Below are 22,901 nucleotides of genomic sequence, written 5' to 3'. Positions count from 1 at the left end.
TCTCTGGTGCATCTCCCCTCCACAGTTCTCACAGCAGCGACACACACAGAAACACAGTCCTACCACGGGGGTCAACACCAGGAATACACAGCCCAGACTCACACACAACAGGAAGCCCGCCTCATAGTAGATTGTCTGCAGGAGGACAGATACCACATTATTAGAGAGATAACTACCTGTCTGTTAGAGAGATAACTACCTGTCTGTTAGAGAGATAACTACCTGTCTGTTAGAGAGATAACTACCTGTCTGTTAGAGAGATAACTACCTGTATGTTAGAGAGATAACTACCTGTCTGTTAGAGAGATAACTACCTGTCTGTTAGAGAGATAACTACCTGTCTGTTAGAGAGATAACTACCTGTCTGTTAGAGAGATAACTACCTGTCTGTTAGAGAGATAACTACCTGTCTGTTAGAGAGATAACTACCTGTCTGTTAGATAGATAAATACCTGTCTGTTAGAGAGATAACTACCTGTCTGTTAGAGAGATAACTACCTGTCTGTTAGATAGATAAATACCTGTCGGTTAGAGAGATAACTACCTGTCTGTTAGAGAGATAACTACCTGTCTGTTAGAGAGATAACTACCTGTCTGTTAGAGAGATAAATACCTGTCGGTTAGAGAGATAACTACCTGTCTGTTAGAGAGATAACTACCTGTCTGTTAGAGAGATAACTACCTGTCTGACCGGCTAGCTGTCTGTCTGTCTGTCTGTCTGTCTGTCTGTCTGTCTGTCTGTCTGTCTGTCTGTCTGTCTGTCTGTCTGTCTGTCTGTCTGTCTGTCTGTCTGTCTGTCTGTCTGTCTGTCTGTCTGTCTGTCTGTCTTAGGAGGTGAATTATAGTGGGTGTATTATAGTGGGTGTGGGTGTATTATAGTGGGTGTGGGTGTATTATAGTGGGTGTATTATAGTGGGTGTATTATAGTGGGTGTATTACAGTGGGTGTATTATAGTGGGTGTATTATAGTGGGTGTATTATAGTGGGTGTATTATAGTGGGTGTGGGTGTATTATAGTGGGTGTACTATAGTGGGTGTATTATAGTGGGTGTATTATAGTGGGTGTGGGTGTATTATAGTGGGTGTATTATAGTGGGTGTATTATAGTGGGTGTATTATAGTGGGTGTATTACAGTGGGTGTATTATAGTGGGTGTGGGTGTATTATAGTGGGTGTGGGTGTATTATAGTGGGTGTATTATAGTGGGTGTATTACAGCGGGTGTATTATAGTGGGTGTATTATAGTGGGTGTATTATAGTGGGTGTGGGTGTATTATAGTGGGTGTATTATAGTGGGTGTGGGTGTATTATAGTGGGTGTATTATAGTGGGTGTGGGTGTATTATAGTGGGTGAATTATAGTGAGTGTGGGTGTATTATAGTGGGTATGTGTGTATTGTAGTGGGTGTATTATAGTGGGTGTATTATAGTGGGTGTGGGTGTATTATAGTGGGTATGGGTGTATTATAGTGGGTGTGGGTGTATTGTAGTGGGTGTGGGTGTATTATAGTGGGTGTGGGTGTATTATAGTGGGTGTGGGTGTATTATAGTGGGTATGGTGTATTATAGTGGGTGTGGGTGTATTGTAGTGGGTGTGGGTGTATTATAGTGGGTGTGGGTGTATTATAGTGGGTGTGGGTGTATTATAGTTGGTGTGGGTGTATTATAGTGGGTATGGGTGTATTATAGTGGGTGTGGGTGTATTGTAGTGGGTATGGGTGTATTATAGTGGGTGTGGGTGTATTGTAGTGGGTGTGGGTGTATTATAGTGGGTGTGGGTGTATTATAGTGGCTGTATGGTGACTTTACCTGTAACATTAAGACAACGTTCTCTGGCTGCAACAGCAGAACACACAGAGTTACACAGTTAGTATGACAGCATGTTAGTGAGTTATACATGATTATATCCAATTTGTAAGTCGCTCTGGATAAGAGCGTCTGCTAAATGACTTAAATGTAAATGTAAATATCTCTCACACAGCCTACCTCTCTATAACACAGAGTTAGTATGACAGCAGTTAGTATGACATGATTATATCTCTCACACAGCCTACCTCTCTATAACACAGAGTTAGTATGACAGCATGTTAGTGAGTTATACATGATTATATCTCTCACACAGCCTACCTCTCTATAACACAGAGTTAGTATGACATGATTATATCTCTCACACAGCCTACCTCTCTATAACACAGAGTTAGTATGACAGCATGTTAGTTAGTATTACATGATTATATCTCTCACACAGCCTACCTCTCTATAACACAGAGTTAGTATGACAGCATGTTAGTGAGTTATACATGATTATATCTCTCACACAGCCTACCTCTCTATAACACAGAGTTAGTATGACAGCATGTTAGTGAGTATTACATGATTATATCTCTCACACAGCCTACCTCTCTATAACACAGAGTTAGTATGACATGATTATATCTCTCACACAGCCTACCTCTCTATAACACAGAGTTAGTATGACAGCATGTTAGTGAGTATTACATGATTATATCTCTCACACAGCCTACCTCTCTATAACACAGAGTTAGTATGACAGCATGTTAGTGAGTATTACATGATTATATCTCTCACACAGCCTACCTCTCTATAACACAGAGTTAGTATGACATGATTATATCTCTCACACAGCCTACCTCTCTATAACACAGAGTTAGTATGACATGATTATATCTCTCACACAGCCTACCTTGCGATAGTCTTCCAGTTTAATCCCTCCCATGTTCTGTTGGATGACTTTTACGATGAGATCTGAGAACACAACACAACCTCTTCAGCCAATCACATAACACACGCTTGTTAGCCAATCACACAATACAATAGTCATTAGCCAATCATATACAACAGTCGTTAGCTCCTAGACGTTTCCACTTCACAATAGCAGCCCTTACAGTTGACCGGGGCAGCTCTAGCAGGGCAGACATTTGTTGGAAAGGTGGCATCCTATGACAGTGCCACATTGAAAGACAATGGGCTCTTCAGCAAGGCCATTCTACTGCCAATGTTTCTTATGGAGATTGCATGTTGACAGTATGTCTTTATATAGATTGGATGCAGTAATACCTGATCTGTTGCTCACACACACACACACACACACACACACACACACACACACACACACACACACACACACACACACACACACACACACACACACACACACACACACACACACACACACACACACACACACACACAGAAAGACACAGAAGCTTTTTTAAATATGAGGGAACAGGTAGTAGTGGGTTGGGGCTGTGTTCTAAAACTGTCTGGACGGTTAAAAGCTGTTCTAGAACTGTCTGGTCAGTAAAAGCTGTTCTAGAACTGTCTGGTCAGTAAAAAGCTGTTCTGGAACTGTCTGGCCAGTTAAAAGCTATGTTCTAGAACTGTCTCGTCAGTAAAAAGCTGTGTTCTACAACTGTCTGGTCAGTAAAAAGCTGTTCTAGAACTGTCTCGTCAGTAAAAAGCTGTGTTCTAGAACTGTCTCGTCAGTAAAAAGCTGTGTTCTAGAACTGTCTGGTCAGTAAAAAGCTGTGTTCTAGAACTGTCTGGTCAGTAAAAGTTGTTCTAGAACTGTCTGGTCAGTAAAAAGCTGTTCTAGAACTGTCTCGTCAGTAAAAAGCTGTGTTCTAGAGCTGTCTCGTCAGTAAAAAGCTGTGTTCTAGAACTGTCTGGTCAGTAAAAAGCTGTGTTCTAGAACTGTCTCGTCAGTAAAAAGCTGTGTTCTAGAACTGTCTCGTCAGTAAAAAGCTGTGTTCTAGAACTGTCTGGTCAGTAAAAGCTGTGTTCTAGAACTGTCTGGTCAGTAAAAGCTGGTCTAGAACTGTCTGGTCAGTGACGGCTAATAGCTAACAATATAACAATTCACTGCCCTGTTCCAACCTCCTGACAACTCTGTAACGGCTAATAGCTAACAGCTAGCAGTGTTACAATTCACTGCCCTGTTCCACCCTCCTGACAACTCTGTAACGGCTAATAGCTAACAGCTAGCAGTGTTACAATTCACTGCCCTGTTCCACCCTCCTGACCACTCTGTAACGGCTAACAGCTAACAGCTAGTAGTATTACAATTCACTGCCCTGTTCCACCCTTCTGACCACTCTGTAACAGCTAACAGCTAGCAGTATGACAATTCGCTGCCCTGTTCCACCCTCCTGACCACTCTGTAACGGCTAACAGCTAACAGCTAGTAGTATTACAATTCACTGCCCTGTTCCACCCTCCTGACCACTCTGTAACGGCTAACGGCTAACAGCTAGTAGTATTACAATTCACTGCCCTGTTCCACCCACCTGACCGCTCTGTAGTGAATTCACTGCAGTTCCACCCAGAACATTATACTGCCCTGTCCCACCCATAACATTATACTGCCCTGTTCCACCCAGAACATTATACTGCCCTGTCCCACCCAGAACATTATACTGCCCTGTCCCACCCATAACATTATACTGCCCTGTCCCACCCAGAACATTATACTGCCCTGTTCCACCCAGAACATTATACTGCCCTGTCCCACCCAGAACATTATACTGTCCTGTCCCACCCAGAATATTATACTGCCCTGTCCCACCCATAACATTATACTGCCCTGTCCCGCCCATAACATTATACTGCCCTGTCCCACCCAGAACATTATACTGCCCTGTCCCACCCATAACATTATACTGCCCTGTCCCACCCAGAACATTATACTGCCCTGTCCCACCCAGAACATTATACTGCCCTGTCCCACCCATAACATTATACTGCCCTGTCCCACCCATAACATTATACTGCCCTGTCCCACCCAGAACATTATACTGCCCTGTCCCACCCATAACATTATACTGCCCTGTCCCACCCAGAACATTATACTGCCCTGTCCCACCCATAACATTATACTGCCCTGTCCCACCCAGAACATTATACTGCCCTGTTCCACCCATAACATTATACTGCCCTGTCCCACCCAGAACATTATACTGCCCTGTCCCACCCATAACATTATACTGCCCTGTCCCACCCAGAACATTATACTGCCCTGTCCCACCCATAACATTATACTGCCGTGTTCCACCCATAACATTATACTGCCCTGTCCCACCCAGAACTACAGATTGACAAGCCTCTCTACTGTTATGTAAGGGTCAGTATGTAGGTAGACAGTGACTTGGTTTGTTCGTCAGCCAGTGAAGGGTCTTAGGGAGTATAAATATGGCCATGTCCACAGGGATTACACTGGGGCCTTATACAACCTGACACACACACACACACACGCACGCACGCACGCACGCACGCACGCACACACACACACACACACACACACACACACACACACACACACACACACACACACACACACACACACACACACACACACACACACACACACACACACACACACACACACACACACACACACACACACCACCCTGATATAGGTTGTAACACTAACAGCAGCATCAACAAGGTCCAGTACAATAGAGGCCACAGAGATGGGGGGAGGAGAGAGGGAGATCTTGTTGACATGGACTCTACCTGTGTGTGTGTGTGTGTGTGTGTGTGTGTGTGTGTGTGTGTGTGTGTGTGTGTGTGTGTGTGTGTGTGTGTGTGTGTGTGTGTGTGTGTGTGTGTGTGTGTGTGTGAGTGTGAGTGTGAGTGTGAGTGTGCGTGTGCGTGCGCGTGCGTGTGAGCGTGTGTGTGTGTGTGTGTGTGTGTGTGTGCCATATGGCTGGTGGATTAAGGTGTTCGTCCTGGGGACCAGGTGACAGCAGGGAGAGAGGCAGCCACAGTTAAGGCTGATAATTGATTAGGCCTCTAATCTAATAACTCTGACCCTGCTACTTAGAAACACCAATCCTACTGCACCGTTCCAACGTGACCCGGCACACACACACACACACACACACACACACACACACACACACACACACACACACACACACACACACACACACACACACACACACACACACACACACACACACACACACACACACACACATTCCGTCAGAAGTCAAAATATGTACTTCCTACCTGTGGTCTGATATACCAGTGCTGTGTTGATGTTATCATAAACATGACATGAACGGGACAGTATATTATCTTAATTAACTACCTGTATATTATCTTAATTAACTACCTGTATATTATCTTAATTAAATACCTGTATATTATCTTAATTAAATACCTGTATATTATCTTAATTAACTACCTGTATATTATCTTAATTAAATACCTTTATATGATCTTAATTAAATACCTGTATATTATCTTATTTAACTAACTGTATATTATCTTAATTAAATACCTGTATATTATCTTAATTAACTACCAGTATATTATCTTAATTAACTACCTGTATATTATCTTAATTAACTACCTGTATATTATCTTAATTAACTACCTGTATATTATCTTAATTAAATACCTGTATATTATCTTAATTAAATACCTGTATATTATCTTAATTAAATACCTGTATATTATCTTAATTAAATACCTGTATATTATCTTAATTAACTACCTTTATATGATCTTAATTAACTACCGGTATATTATCTTAATTAAATACCTGTATATTATCTTAATTAAATACCTGTATATTATCTTAATTAAATACCTGTATATTATCTTAATTAACTACCTTTATATGATCTTAATTAACTACCGGTATATTATCTTAATTAACTACCTGTATATGATCTTAATTAACTACCAGTATATTATCTTAATTATTATATTTGTTAATTATGTAATAGTATATTTCTTAATAACTACCTGTATATTTCTTAATAACTAACAATATATTTGTTAATTATGTAACAGTATATTTGTTAATTATGTAACAGTATATTTATTAATTATGTAATAGTATATTTCTTAATAACTAATAGTATATTTGTTAATTATGTAACAGTATATTTCTTAATTATGTAATAGTATATTTCTTAATAACTAACAATATATTTGTTAATTATGTAACAGTATATTTCTTAATTATGTAATAGTATATTTCTTAATAACTAATAGTATATTTGTTAATTATGTAACAGTATATTTATTAATTATGTAATAGTATATTTCTTAATAACTAACAGTATATTTGTTAATTATGTAACAGTATATTTGTTAATTATGTAACAGTATATTTGTTAATTATGTAACAGTATATTTGTTAATTATGTAACAGTATATTTATTAATTATGTAATAGTATATTTCTTAATAACTAACAGTATATTTGTTAATTATGTAACAGTATATTTGTTAATTATGTAACAGTATATTTGTTAATTATGTAACAGTATATTTGTTAATTATGTAACAGTATATTTGTTAATTATGTAATAGTATATGTGTTAATTATGTAATAGTATATTTCTTAATAACTAACAGTATATTTGTTAATTATGTAACAGTATATTTGTTAATTATGTAACAGTATATTTGTTAATTATGTAACAGTATATTTATTAATTATGTAATAGTATATTTCTTAATAACTAACAGTATATTTGTTAATTATGTAACAGTATATTTGTTAATTATGTAACAGTATATTTGTTAATTATGTAACAGTATATTTGTTAATTATGTAACAGTATATTTGTTAATTATGTAATAGTATATGTGTTAATTATGTAATAGTATATGTGTTAATTATGTAATAGTATATTTCTTAATAACTAATAGTATATTTGTTAATTATGTAACAGTATATTTGTTAATTATGTAACAGTATATTTGTTAATTATGTAATAGTATATTTATTAATTAATTAACTGTATATTTCATCATTAGACAACACATGTATTGATTTACTTTACTCATCTCATATGTATATAATGTACTCTATAATATCTACTTCATCTTGTTTACATACCCTACATTACTCATCTCATATGTATATAATGTACTCTATAATATCTACTGCATCTTGTTTACATACCCTACATTACTCATCTCATATGTATATACTGTACTCTATACCATCTACTGCATCTTGTTTACATACCCTACTTTACTCATCTCATATGTATATACTGTCCTCTATACCATCTACTGCATCTTGTTTACATACCCTACATTACTCATCTCATATGTATATACTGTACTCTATACCATCTACTGCATCTTGTTTACATACCCTACATTACTCATCTCATATGTATATACTGTACTCCATATCATCTACTGTATCTTGCCTATGTCGTTCTGTACCATCACTCATTCATATATCTTTATGTACATATTCTTTATCCCTTTACACTTGTATAAGGTAGTAGTTTTGGAATTGTTACGTGAGATTACTAGTTGGTTATTACTGCATTGTCGGAACTAGAAGCACAATCATTTCGCTACACTCGCATTAACATCTGCTAACCATGTGTATGTGACAAATACATGTGATTTGATTTGATGTTAAATGTATTTATTGTGTAGCCTACGCTATTCTCCTTTTATCTGGCATGTAGACGTATTCTGAAATAAAACTCTACTCAACCTGCAGGGCCTTATAGGAGCAGCCCTGGCCAAGACGCACACACACACACACACACACACACACACACACACACACACACACACACACACACACACACACACACACACACACACACACACACACACACACACACACACACACACACACACACACACACACACTGAGCCGTGCTCCTCACCTTTCGGGAAGGGGTTCGGTTGGATCACGTAAAGGAACGCGTGCACCATGTGGAACAGAACACCGATGGCACCGGGCTCGTAGTAGGCGTGCGTTTCGTACACACCGGAGGGCACGAACCCAAAGTCTAGGGGTTCTACCGGCGGCGGGGACCGCTGCTGCCTCGTGCTCGCGGACGCGGAGTCTGCCTGCAGTTTGCTCGTCGGGTCTTCACATTCGGGGGAGTCCCGGGGTTGATGACGTAGCTCCCCGGTGCTGCCCCAACACAGCAGCAACACGAGCCCCGCTCTCCACAGCATGTCTTGAGACTAGTCCTTGCAAAACGCACTCCAAATAAAACGGTAAAAGAACACGGAATGAGAGAGAGAGAAAAGAGGTGGTCTCCACCGTCTGAAAGAAAACTGCAACGACAGAAGTCCAAATGTCAGATAGTCCCGTAAAGTACTGTTACGTCTTGTTGTCCCGGTAAAACATGTCTCCAGTGACACTTGTTGTCTCTAGAGGTGGAATGAACCGTACTAATGCTCATCCGACGGCGCGCGGGCACGTGATGAGTTCGGGTGCGCAGGCCCGTTGATCCCAGTGTGAGCTGCCATCTCGTGTGTTTGTCACTTACCGTTCTGTCCTAGTCAGACACCGGACAGCTGTGGCCGCCAGCGTTCCGTCTTTTTGGCATGAGCTAACCAAAACACAAATATTACAAACAGTGACAGAGAGAGAGAGACAGAGAAACAGAGACAGAGAGAGACAGAGAGAGAGAGAGACAGAGAAACAGAGACAGAGAGAGAGAGAGACAGAGAGAGAGAGAGAGAGAGAGACAGAGAAACAGAGAGAGAGACAGAGAGACAGAGAGAGAGAGAGACAGAGAGAGTGAGAGAGAGAGACAGAGAGAGAGAGAGAGACAGAGAGACAGAGAGAGAGAGAGACAGAGAGAGCGAGAGAGAGACAGAGAAACAGAGAGAGAGACAGAGAGACAGAGAGAGAGAGAGACAGAGAGAGTGAGAGAGAGACAGAGAGAGAGACAGAGAGAGAGAGACAGAGAGAGAGAGAGAGACAGAGAGAGCGCAGTGTGTGGAAGTAATAGACTAAATAGGATAATTAACTGTGAAGTGTGTGTGTGTGTGTGTGTGTGTGTGTGTGTGTGTGTGTGTGTGTGTGTGTGTGTGTGTGTGTGTGTGTGTGTGTGTGTGTGTGTGTGTGTGTGTGTGTGTGTGTGTGTGTGTGTGTGTGTGTGTGTGTGTGTGTGTGTGTGTGTGTGTGTGTGTATGTGTGTGTGTGTGTGTGTGTGTGAGAGAGAGAGAGTGTGTGTGAGAGAGAGAGACAGAGAGAGAGGTTTTACTGCATTACATGGGCTTGCGAGAGAGAGAGAGACATGTGTGTGTGAGAGAGAGAGACAGAGAGAGAGGTTTTACTACATGACATGGGCTTGCTATTTTTCTGATTTGGTCCTGCCGTGTGCCACTTGAGTGGGTTGAGTCACTGACGTGATCTTCCTGTCTGGGTTGGCGCCCCCCCCTTGGGTTGTGCCGTGGCGGAAATCTTTGTGGGCTGTACTCGGCCTTGTCTCAGGATGGTAAGTTGGTGGTTGAAGATATCCCCTGGCCACCCCTCATAGCCTGGTCCTCTCTAGGTTTCTTCCTAGGTTTTGGCCTTTCTAGGGAGTTTTTCCTAGCCACCGTGCTTCTACTCCTGCATTGCTTGCTGTTTGGGGTTTTAGGCTGGGTTTCTGTACAGCACTTTGAGATATCATCTGATGTAAGTTTGTGAGGGTCTTAAGGGCCAAGTCGAATTTCTTCAACCATAATGATTAGGGAAATGAGCCTTCTTCACCACGCTGTACTCATCTCATATGTATATACTGTACTCGATATCATCTACTGTATGCTGCTCTGTACCATCACTCATTCATATATCCTTATGTACATGTTCCTTATCCCCTTACACTGTGTATAAGACAGTAGTTTTGGAATTGTTAGTTAGATTACTTGTTGGTTATCACTGCATTGTCGGAACTAGAAGCACAAGCATTTCGCTACACTCGCATTAACATCTGCTAACCATGTGTATGTGACAAATACAATTTGATTTGATTTGATTTCTGTGTGGGTGAACCATTTCAGATGGTCTGTGAACATCAACAACACTAAGGCTGAGGTACTAGTTTCTCCATACCAACACTAGATGAGGCTGAGGTACTAGTTAATCCATACCAACACTAGATGAGGCTGAGTTACTAGTTAATCCATACCAACACTAGACGAGGCTGAGGTACTACAGTTACTCCATACCAACACTAGATGAGGCTGAGTTACTAGTTAATCCATACCAACACTAGACGAGGCTGAGGTACTAGTTACTCCACACCAACACTAGATGAGGCTGAGGTACTAGTTACTCCATACCAACACTAGATGAGGCTGAGGTACTAGTTACTCCATACCAACACTAGATGAGGTACTAGTTAATCCACACCAACACTAGATGAGGCTGAGGTACTAGTTACTCCATACCAACACTAGATGAGGCTGAGGTACTAGTTACTCCACACCAACACTAGATGAGGTACTAGTTACTCCATACCAACACTAGATGAGACGGAGGTACTAGTTACTCCATACCAACACTAGATGAGGATGAGGTACTAGTTACTCCATACCAACACTAGATGAGGATGAGGTACTAGTTACTCCATACCAACACTAGATGAGGATGAGGTACTAGTTACTCCATACCAACACTAGATGAGGCTGAGGTACTAGTTACTCCATACCAACACTAGATGAGGCTGAGGTACTAGTTAATCCATACCAACACTAGATGAGGCTGAGGTACTAGTTACTCCATACCAACACTAGATGAGGCTGAGGTACTAGTTACTCCATACCAACACTAGATGAGGCTGAGGTACTAGTTACTCCACACCAACACTAGATGAGGTACTAGTTACTCCATACCAACACTAGATGAGGCTGAGGTACTAGTTAATCCATACCAACACTAGATGAGGCTGAGGTACTACAGTTACTCCATACCAACACTAGATGAGGTACTAGTTACTCCATACCAACACTAGATGAGGCTGAGGTACTAGTTAATCCATACCAACACTAGATGAGGCTGAGGTACTACAGTTACTCCATACCAACACTAGATGAGGCTGAGGTACTAGTTACTCCATACCAACACTAGATGAGACGGAGGTACTAGTTACTCCATACCAACACTAGATGAGGCTGAGGTACTAGTTACTCCATACCAACACTAGATGAGGCTGAGGTACTAGTTACTCCATACCAACACTAGATGAGGCTGAGGTACTAGTTACTCCATACCAACACTAGATGAGGCTGAGGTACTAGTTACTCCATACCAACACTAGATGAGGCTGAGGTACTAGTTAATCCATACCAACACTAGATGAGGCTGAGGTACTACAGTTACTCCATACCAACACTAGATGAGGCTGAGGTACTACAGTTACTCCACACCAACACTAGATGAGGCTGAGGTACTACAGTTACTCCACACCAACACTAGATGAGGCTGAGGTACTACAGTTACTCCATACCAACACTAGATGAGGCTGAGGTACTACAGTTACTCCGTACCAACACTAGATGAGGCTGAGGTACTAGTTACTCCATACCAACACTAGATGAGGCTGAGGTACTAGTTACTCCATACCAACACTAGATGAGGCTGAGGTACTAGTTACTCCATACCAACACTAGATGAGGCTGAGGTACTAGTTACTCCATACCAACACTAGATGAGGCTGAGGTACTAGTTACTCCACACCAACACTAGACGAGGCTGAGGTACTACAGTTACTCCATACCAACACTAGATGAGACTGAGGTACTAGTTAATACATACCAACACTAGATGAGGCTGAGGTACTAGTTACTCCATACCAACACTAGATGAGGCTGAGGTACTAGTTAATCCATACCAACACTAGATGAGGCTGAGGTACTAGTTACTCCATACCAACACTAGATGAGGCTGAGGTACTACAGTTACTCCATACCAACACTAGATGAGGTACTAGTTACTCCATACCAACACTAGATGAGGTACTAGTTAATCCATACCAACACTAGATGAGGCTGAGGTACTAGTTACTCCATACCAACACTAGATGAGGTACTAGTTACTCCATACCAACACTAGATGAGGCTGAGGTACTACAGTACTCCATACCAACACTAGATGAGGCTGAGGTACTAGTTAATCCATACCAACACTAGATGAGGCTGAGGTACTAGTTACTCCACACCAACACTAGATGAGGCTGAGGTACTAGTTACTCCATACCAACACTAGATGAGGCTGAGGTACTAGTTACTCCATACCAACACTAGATGAGGCTGAGGTACTAGTTACTCCATACCAACACTAGATGAGGCTGAGGTACTAGTTACTCCATACCAACACTAGATGAGGATGAGGTACTACAGTTACTCCATACCAACACTAGATGAGGCTGAGGTACTAGTTAATCCATACCAAAACTAGATGAGGCTGAGGTACTACAGTTACTCCATACCAACACTAGATGAGGCTGAGGTACTAGTTACTCCATACCAACACTAGATGAGGCTGAGGTACTAGTTAATCCATACCAACACTAGATGAGGCTGAGGTACTAGTTACTCCATACCAACACTAGATGAGGTACTAGTTACTCCATACCAACACTAGATGATAGGCTGAGGTACTAGTTACTCCATACCAACACTAGATGAGGCTGAGGTACTAGTTACTCCATACCAACACTAGATGAGGCTGAGGTACTAGTTACTCCATACCAACACTAGATGAGGCTGAGGTACTAGTTACTCCATACCAACACTAGATGAGGCTGAGGTACTAGTTACTCCATACCAACACTAGATGAGGCTGAGGTACTAGTTACTCCATACCAACACTAGATGAGGTACTAGTTACTCCATACCAACACTAGATGAGGCTGAGGTACTAGTTACTCCATACCAACACTAGATGAGGTACTAGTTACTCCATACCAACACTAGATGAGGCTGAGGTACTAGTTACTCCATACCAACACTAGATGAGGCTGAGGTACTAGTTACTCCATACCAACACTAGATGAGGCTGAGGTACTAGTTACTCCATACCAACACTAGATGAGGCTGTTAGATGAGGCTGAGGTACTAGTTACTCCATACCAACACTAGATGAGGCTGAGGTACTAGTTACTCCATACCAACACTAGATGAGGCTGAGGTACTAGTTACTCCATACCAACACTAGATGAGGCTGAGGTACTAGTTAATCCATACCAACACTAGATGAGGCTGAGGTACTAGTTACTCCATACCAACACTAGATGAGGCTGAGGTACTAGTTAATCCATACCAACACTAGATGAGGCTGAGGTACTAGTTACTCCATACCAACACTAGATGAGGCTGAGGTACTATTACCCATACCAACACTAGATGAGGCTGAGGTACTAGTTACTCCATACCAACACTAGATGAGGCTGAGGTACTAGTTACTCCATACCAACACTAGATGAGGCTGAGGTACTACAGTTACTCCATACCAACACTAGATGAGGCTGAGGTACTACAGTTACTCCATACCAACACTAGATGAGGTACTAGTTACTCCATACCAACACTAGACGAGGCTGAGGTACTAGTTACTCCACACCAACACTAGACGAGGCTGAGGTACTACAGTTACTCCATACCAACACTAGATGAGGTACTAGTTACTCCATACCAACACTAGATGAGGCTGAGGTACTACAGTTACTCCATACCAACACTAGATGAGGTACTAGTTACTCCATACCAACACTAGATGAGGCTGAGGTACTAGTTAATCCATACCAACACTAGATGAGGCTGAGGTACTAGTTACTCCATACCAACACTAGATGAGGCTGAGGTACTAGTTACTCCATACCAACACTAGACGAGGCTGAGGTACTAGTTACTCCATACCAACACTAGATGAGGCTGAGGTACTAGTTACTCCATACCAACACTAGATGAGGCTAAGGTACTAGTTAATACATACCAACGCTAGATGAGGATGAACGGAAACACCACCACACACAACTGAAATGTTCGGTCTGTTGAATATTTCATCAATGGATATCTTGGCTGAATGAAAAGGGACACACACACAATAATGGGAATTTATCAATTAATAACTTCACCATCCAAAGGGTGAGTAATAACTTCACCATCCAAAGGGTGATTAATAACTTCACCATCCAAAGGGTGAGTAATAACTTCACCATCCAAAGGGTGAGTAATAACTTCACCATCCTAACTTCCCCATCCAAAGGGTGAGTAATAACTTCACCATCCAAAGGGTGATTAATAACTTCACCATCCAAAGGGTGAGTAATAACTTCACCATCCAAAGGGTGAGTAATAACTTCACCATCTAAAGGGTGAGTAATAACTTCACCATCCAAAGGGTGAGTAATAACTTCACCATCTAAAGGGTGAGTAATAACTTCACCATCCAAAGGGTGAGTAATAACTTCACCATCCTAACTTCCCCATCCAAAGGGTGAGTAACAACTTCACCATCCAAAGGGTGAGTAATAACTTCACCATCCAAAGGGTGATTAATAACTTCACCATCCAAAGGGTGAGTAATAACTTCACCATCCAAAGGGTGAGTAATAACTTCACCATCTAAAGGGTGAGTAATAACTTCACCATCCAAAGGGTGAGTAATAACTTCACCATCCTAACTTCCCCATCCAAAGGGTGAGTAATAACTTCACCATCCAAAGGGTGAGTAATAACTTCACCATCCAAAGGGTGAGTAATAACTTCACCATCCAAAGGGTGATTAATAACTTCACCATCCAAAGGGTGAGTAATAACTTCACCATCCAAAGGGTGAGTAATAACTTCACCATCCTAACTTCACCATCCAAAGGGTGAGTAATAACTTCACCACCCAAAGGGTGAGTAATAACTTCACCATCTAAAGGGTGAGTAATAACTTCACCATCCAAAGGGTGAGTAATAACTTCACCATCCAAAGGGTGATTAATAACTTCACCATCCAAAGGGTGAGTAATAACTTCACCATCCAAAGGGTGAGTAATAACTTCACCATCCAAAGGGTGAGTAATAACTTCACCATCCAAAGGGTGAGTAACAACTTCACCATCCAAAGGGTGAGTTAATTCACCATCAAAGGGTGAGTAACACCATCCAAAGGGTGAGTAATAACTTCACCATCCAAAGGGTGAGTAATAACTTCACCATCCAAAGGGTGAGTAATAACTTCACCATCCAAAGGGTGAGTAATAACTTCACCATCCAAAGGGTGAGTAATAAACCATCCAACTTCACCATCCAAAGGGTGAGTAATAACTTCACCATCCAAAGGGTGAGTAATAACTTCACCATCCAAAGGGTGAGTAATAACTTCACCATCCAAAGGGTGAGTAACAACTTCACCATCCAAAGGGTGATTAATAACTTCACCATCCAAAGGGTGAGTAATAACTTCACCATCCAAAGGGTGAGTAATAACTTCACCATCCAAAGGGTGAGTAACAACTTCACCATCCAAAGGGTGAGTAATAACTTCACCATCCAAAGGGTGAGTAATAACTTCACCATCCAAAGGGTGAGTAATAACTTCACCATCCAAAGGGTGAGTAATAACTTCACCATCCAAAGGGTGAGTAATAACTTCACCATCTAAAGGGTGAGTAATAACTTCACCATCCAAAGGGTGAGTAATAACTTCACCGTGCTTAAAGAGATATTCAACTGAGGGACGTTACAGACAATTGTATGTGTGGAGTACAGAGATTATTTATTTTAATGACTACCTCATGTTAAACACTATTATCACACACAGTGTGAGTCCCTGATGGGGTACAGAGATTATTTATTTTAATGACTACCTCATGTTAAACACTATTATCATTTACATTTACATTTACATTTAAGTCATTTATCACACACAGTGTGAGTCCCTGATGTGACTAAAAATTGTTTTACTCTTGAACTCTTGATGCTTATTCTAGGTCCCCAAAAACAAAGAGATCTTCTTTTGAATCTGACAATTAATCTTAATGGTTGTACAGTCGTCTCAAATAAAACTGTGAAGGACCTCGGCGTTACTCTGGACCCTGATCTCTCTTTTGAAGACCATTTCAAGGACAGCTTTTTTCCATCTAAGTAACATTGCAAAAATCAGAAATTTTCTGTCCAAAAATGATGCTACTTTCCGGCTACCCGGATAAAGCACTAAATAAACTTCAGTTAGTGCTAAATACAGCTGCTAGAATCCTGACTAGAACCAACATTTTTTATCATATTACTCCAGTGCTAGCCTCCCTACACTGGCTTCCTGTCAAAGCAAGGGCTGATTTCAAGGTTTTACTGCTAACCTACAAAGCATTACATGGGCTTGCTCCTACCTATCTCTCTGATTTGGTCCTGCCATACATACCTACACGTACGCTACGGTCACAAGACGCAGGCCTCCTTATTATCCCTAGAATTTCTAAGCAAACAGCTGGAGGCAGGGCTTTCTCCTATAGAGCTCCATTTTCATGGAATGATCTGCCTACCCATGTCAGAGACGCAAACTCGGTCTCAACCTTTAAGTCTTTACTGAAGACTCATCTCTTCAGTGGGTCATATGATTGAGTGTAGTCTGGCCCAGGAGTGGGAAGGTGAACGGAAAGGCTCTGGAGCAACGAACCGCCCTTGCTGTCTCTGCCTGGCCGGTTCCCCCTTTCCACTGGGATTATCTGCCTCTAAACCCTTTTACAGGGGCTGAGTCACTGGCTTACTGGGGCTCTCTCATGCCGTCCCTGGAAGGGGTGAGTCACCTGAGTGGGTTGATTCACTGATGTGGTCATTCTGTCTGGGTTGGTGCCCCCCCTTGGGTTGCGCCATGGCGGAGGTCTTTGTGGGCTATACTCAGCCTTGTCTCAGGATGGTAAGTTGGTGGTTGAAGATATCCCTCTAGTGGTGTGGGGGCTGTGCTTTGGCAAAGTGGGTGGGGTTATATCCTTCCTGTTTGGCCCTTCCGGGGGTGTCCTCGGATGGGGCCACAGTATCTCCTGACCCCTCCTGTCTCAGCCTCCAGTATTTATGCTGCAGTAGTTTATGTGTCGGGGGCTAGGGTCAGTTTGTTATATCTGGAGTACTTCTCCTGTCCTATTCGGTTTCCTGTGTGAATATAAGTGTCTACCTGACACGATGACTCCTTGCTGTCCCCAGTCCACCTGACCGTGCTGCTGCTCCAGTTTCAACTGTTCTGCCTTATTATTATTCGACCATGCTGGTCATTTATGAACATTTGAACATCTTGGCCATGTTCTGTTATAATCTCCACCCGGCACAGCCAGAAGAGGACTGGCCCACCCCTCATAGCCTGGTTCCTCTCTAGGTTTCTTACTAGGTTTTGGCCTTTCTAGGGAGTTTTTCCTAGCCACCGTGCTTCTACACCTGCATTGCTTGCTGTTTGGGGTTTTAGGCTGGGTTTCTGTACAGCACTTTGAGATATCAGCTGATGTACGAAGGGCTTTATAAATACATTTGGTTGATTTGAACTTGCCATAACAACAAAGGGGTTGAATACTTATTGACTCAAGACATTTCAGCTTTTCCTTTTTTTTAATGAACTTGTTAAAAATGTAGACAAACATAATTCCACTTTGACATTATGGGGTATTGTGTGTCTGACCCAACATATAGTCATTATAAATTCAGACTGCAACAACAACAACATGTGGAATAGAGGGGTGTGAACCCCCTCCAGGAAGCGTGATGTCACGTAGTGTGAGTCTGGGGGTTACTACAGGATGGGGGAGGGGGTTACTACAGGATGGGGGGGGGGGTTACTACAGGATGGGGGAGGGGGTTACTACAGGATGGGGGGGTTACTACAGGATGGGGGAGGGGGTTACTACAGGATGGGGGAGGGGGTTACTACAGGATGGGGGAGGGGTTACTACAGGATGGGGGGGTTACTACAGGATGGGGGAGGGGGTTACTACAGGATTGGAGGGTTACTACAGGATGGGGAGGGGTTACTACAGGATGGGGGAGGGGTTACTACAGGATGGGGGGTTACTACAGGATGGGAGGGGTTACTACAGGATGGGGGAGGGGTTACTACAGGATGGGAGGGGGTTACTACAGGATGGGGGAGGGGTTACTACAGGATGGGGGAGGGGGTTACTACAGGATGGGGAGGGGTTACTACAGGATGGTGGAGGGGAGGGGTTACTACAGGATGGGGGGAGGGGGTTACTACAGGATGGGGGGTTACTACAGGATGGGGGGGGTTACTACAGGATGGGGGAGGGGTTACTACAGGATGGGGGGTTACTACAGGATGGGGGAGGGGGTTACTACAGGATGGGGGAGGGGTTACTACAGGATGGGGGGTTACTACAGGATGGGGGAGGGGGTTACTACAGGATGGGGGAGGGGTTACTACAGGATGGGGGGTTACTACAGGATGGGGGAGGGGGTTACTACAGGATGGGGGAGGGGGTTACTACAGGATGGGGGAGGGGGTTACTACAGGATGGGGGAGGGGTTACTACAGGATGGGGGAGGGGTTACTACAGGATGGGGAGGGGGTTACTACAGGATGGTGGAGGGGGAGGGGTTACTACAGGATGGGGGAGGGGTTACTACAGGATGGGGGGGTTACTACAGGATGGGGGGGTTACTACAGGATGGGGGAGGGGTTACTACAGGATGGTGGAGGGGGGAGGGGGTTACTACAGGATGGGGGAGGGGTTACTACAGGATGGGGGGGGGTTACTACAGGATGGGGGGGTTACTACAGGATGGGGGAGGGGGTTACTACAGGATGGTGTGGGGGGGTTACTACAGGATGGAGGTGGGGGTTACTACAGGATGGGGGATGGGGTTACTACAGGATGGGGGAGGGGGTTACTACAGGATGGTGAGGGGGTTACTACAGGATGGTGAGGGGTTACTACAGGATGGGGAGGGGGTTACTACAGGATGGGGAGGGGGGTTACTACAGGATGGTGGAGGGGGAGGGGTTACTACAGGATGGTGAGGGGGGTTACTACAGGATGGTGGAGGGGGGAGGGGTTACTACAGGATGGTGAGGGGTTACTACAGGATGGGGAGGGGGTTACTACAGGATGGTGAGGGGGTTACTACAGGATGGTGGAGGGGTTACTACAGGATGGGGAGGGGGTTACTACAGGATGGGGGGGTTACTACAGGATGGTGGAGGGGTTACTACAGGATGGTGAGGGGGGTTACTACAGGATGGGGAGGGGGTTACTACAGGATGGGGAGGGGTTACTACAGGATGGGGGGTTACTACAGGATGGTGAGGGGTTTACTACAGGATGGGGAGGGGGTTACTACAGGATGGGGGGGGGTTACTACAGGATGGTGGAGGGGGTTACTACAGGATGGGGAGGGGTTACTACAGGATGGGGGGTTACTACAGGATGGTGGAGGGGTTACTACAGGATGGTGAGGGGGGTTACTACAGGATGGGGAGGGGGTTACTACAGGATGGGGAGGGGGTTACTACAGGATGGGGGGTTACTACAGGATGGTGAGGGGTTTACTACAGGATGGTGAGGGGGGTTACTACAGGATGGGGAGAGAGTTACGGGGGGAGGGGGTTACTACAGGATGGGGAGAGAGTTACGGAGGGGGGTTACTACAGGATGGGGAGAGTTTGTGGGGGGGGGGACCAACCAGATGGTGAGAGAGTTTGTGGGGGGGACCAACCAGATGGTGAGAGAGTTTGTGGGGGGACCAACCAGATGGTGAGAGAGTTTGTGGGGGGACCAACCAGATGGTGAGAGAGTTTGTGGGGGGACCAACCAAATGGTGAGAGAGTTTGTGGGGGGACCAACCAGATGGTTAGAAAGTTTGTGGGGGGGGGGGGGACCAACCAGATGGTGAGAGAGTCTGTGGGGGGACCAACCAGATGGTAGGAGAGTCTGTGGGGGGGGACCAACCAGATGGTGAAAGAGTTTGTGGGGGGGACCAACCAGATGGTGAGAGAGTTTGTGGGGGGGACCAACCAGATGGTGAGAGAGTTTGTGGGGGGGACCAACCAGATGGTGAAAGAGTTTGTGGGGGGGACCAACCAGATGGTGAGAGAGTCTGTGGGGGGGGACCAACCAGATGGTGAGAGAGTCTGTGTGTGTGGGGGGGGTTCGTTGTCATCACTCTCCTGGAGCAGATTAATGGTTAAATGTACTGTTAAAATGACATTTTTGTCTTAATTTTTTTTTTTACAAATTGACAAAACATCTTTAGAGGAAAAACCAACCAGTCAGTTTGTGTTAAACATCATCATCATCAGAGTGTCTTCTGAACGCTTCATAGTCCAGCTGTAAGGATCCTTAAGGAGCTTCACGTTACGACCTCACTACGACAGCTGACATAACAGCCGTTCATAAATAAAATACCCAGAGTTCAGTCTGGCGAGTCCATCTGAGTGCACGACCTCTTAACCCCTGGCCAGTCTCTTGTTGCCATGGTATCAGCCAGTCAATTGTGTGTGTGTGTGTGTGTGTGTGTGTGTGTGTGTGTGTGTGTGTGTGTGTGTGTGTGTGTGTGTGTGTGTGTGTGTGTGTGTGTGTGTGTGTGTGTGTGTGTGTGTGTGTGTGTGTGTGTGTGTGTCAGTCGATGCGGTTTCCACAGATAGTGAAGCGGTCGATCTCCAATAGGTCTTTCTTGGGGGCGGGGTTTCTATGTTTAAGCCCCTCTCCTTCCTCTCCCGTTGCCGCGGAGATGTCCTTGTCGCCGTCCTCGCCGTCGGGCGTGGTCAGGAAGTGATCGTCTGATTGGCTGGTTGGCAGAGTGGAGGCGGGACTCTCTTGCTGGTGGTTGGTTGGCTGACAAGTGACTGACGCTGAAGACACGACCCCATCTTCTACGATTGGCTCACCTTGTGGGGTGGGGTTAGCAACCGTTGGCATGGAGATTCTATTTTTCTTTATTTAAACGGTTCTGAACAACAATGATATTTTATGTCAGGAAGAGAGACGAGAACAATCAGCAGGGAGGAGGATGGGGGAGGAGGGAGTGGTGTGTTACCTGGCGGGGTGGTGTGTGTTACCTGGGGGGGTGGTGTGTGTTACCTGGAGGGGTGGTGTGTTACCTGGAGGGGTGGTGTGTTACCTGGAGGGGTGGTGTGTTACCTGGAGGGGTGGTGTGTTACCTGGAGGGGTGGTGTGTTACCTGGAGGGGTGGTGTGTGTTACCTGGAGGGGTGGTGTGTTACCTGGAGGGGTGGTGTGTGTTACCTGGAGGGGTGGTGTGTGTTACCTGGAGGGGTGGTGTGTGTTACCTGGAGGGGTGGTGTGTGTTACCTGGAGGGGTGGTGTGTTACCTGGAGGGGTGGTGTGTGTGTTACCTGGAGGGGTGGTGTGTGTTACCTGGGGGGGTGGTGTGTTACCTGGAGGGGTGGTGTGTTACCTGGAGGGGTGGTGTGTTACCTGGAGGGGTGGTGTGTGTGTTACCTGGAGGGGTGGTGTGTGTGTTACCTGGAGGGGTGGTGTGTGTGTTACCTGGAGGGGTGGTGTGTTACCTGGAGGGGTGGTGTGTGTGTTACCTGGGGGGTGGTGTGTGTGTTACCTGGGGGGTGGTGTGTGTGTTACCTGGAGGGGTGGTGTGTGTGTTACCTGGAGGGGTGGTGTGTGTGTTACCTGGAGGGGTGGTGTGTGTGTTACCTGGAGGGGTGGTGTGTGTTACCTGGAGGGGTGGTGTGTGTTACCTGGAGGGGTGGTGTGTGTTACCTGGAGGGGTGGTGTGTGTTACCTGGAGGGGTGGTGTGTTACCTGGAGGGGTGGTGTGTGTGTTACCTGGAGGGGTGGTGTGTGTGTGTTACCTGGAGGGGTGGTGTGTTACCTGGAGGGGTGGTGTGTTACCTGGAGGGGTGGTGTGTGTGTTACCTGGGGGGTGGTGTGTGTGTTACCTGGGGGGTGGTGTGTGTGTGTTACCTGGAGGGGTGGTGTGTGTTACCTGGAGGGGTGGTGTGTGTTACCTGGAGGGGTGGTGTGTGTGTGTTACCTGGAGGGGTGGTGTGTGTGTGTTACCTGGAGGGGTGGTGTGTGTGTTACCTGGAGGGGTGGTGTGTGTGTTACCTGGAGGGGTGGTGTGTGTGTTACCTGGAGGGGTGGTGTGTGTTACCTGGAGGGGTGGTGTGTGTTACCTGGAGGGGTGGTGTGTGTGTT

The 22,901-nt window shown here is 44.5% G+C and overlaps 2 protein-coding genes across 3 annotated transcripts in view; both read right to left on the bottom strand.

Annotated features, from left to right (window-relative positions):
* LOC124020864 (prominin-1-A-like) overlaps nucleotides 1-9,092 on the bottom strand; it is a gene marked incomplete at its 3' end in the record, with an annotated part of 43,807 nt that extends 34,715 nt beyond the window's left edge. The window contains exons 1-4 of the mRNA XM_046336159.1: nucleotides 8,677-9,092; nucleotides 2,704-2,765; nucleotides 1,809-1,835; nucleotides 1-135 (exon numbers count right to left, since the gene is read on the bottom strand). The exon at nucleotides 1-135 is cut by the window's left edge and continues 71 nt beyond it. Of these exons, the coding sequence (XP_046192115.1) occupies nucleotides 1-135; nucleotides 1,809-1,835; nucleotides 2,704-2,765; nucleotides 8,677-8,974 (522 nt within the window). The remainder of the gene's footprint in view (nucleotides 136-1,808; nucleotides 1,836-2,703; nucleotides 2,766-8,676) is intronic.
* Nucleotides 9,093-21,251: 12,159 nt separating this feature from the next.
* The window catches only part of LOC124020869 (transmembrane anterior posterior transformation protein 1 homolog), a 32,708-nt gene continuing 31,058 nt past the window's right edge, over nucleotides 21,252-22,901 (bottom strand). For both annotated transcript variants that reach the window (XM_046336167.1, XM_046336166.1), the window contains one exon: nucleotides 21,252-21,614. In XM_046336167.1, coding sequence (XP_046192123.1) covers nucleotides 21,346-21,614 — 269 coding nt within the window. In that variant the 3' untranslated portion in view covers nucleotides 21,252-21,345. The remainder of the gene's footprint in view (nucleotides 21,615-22,901) is intronic.

Source organism: Oncorhynchus gorbuscha, unplaced genomic scaffold (genome assembly GCF_021184085.1).
Source record: "Oncorhynchus gorbuscha isolate QuinsamMale2020 ecotype Even-year unplaced genomic scaffold, OgorEven_v1.0 Un_scaffold_960, whole genome shotgun sequence".
Classification (NCBI taxonomy): domain Eukaryota; kingdom Metazoa; phylum Chordata; class Actinopteri; order Salmoniformes; family Salmonidae; genus Oncorhynchus; species Oncorhynchus gorbuscha.
The sequence above is the reverse complement of the archived record's forward strand: the minus strand, read 5'-3'. Positions and strand labels throughout refer to the sequence as shown.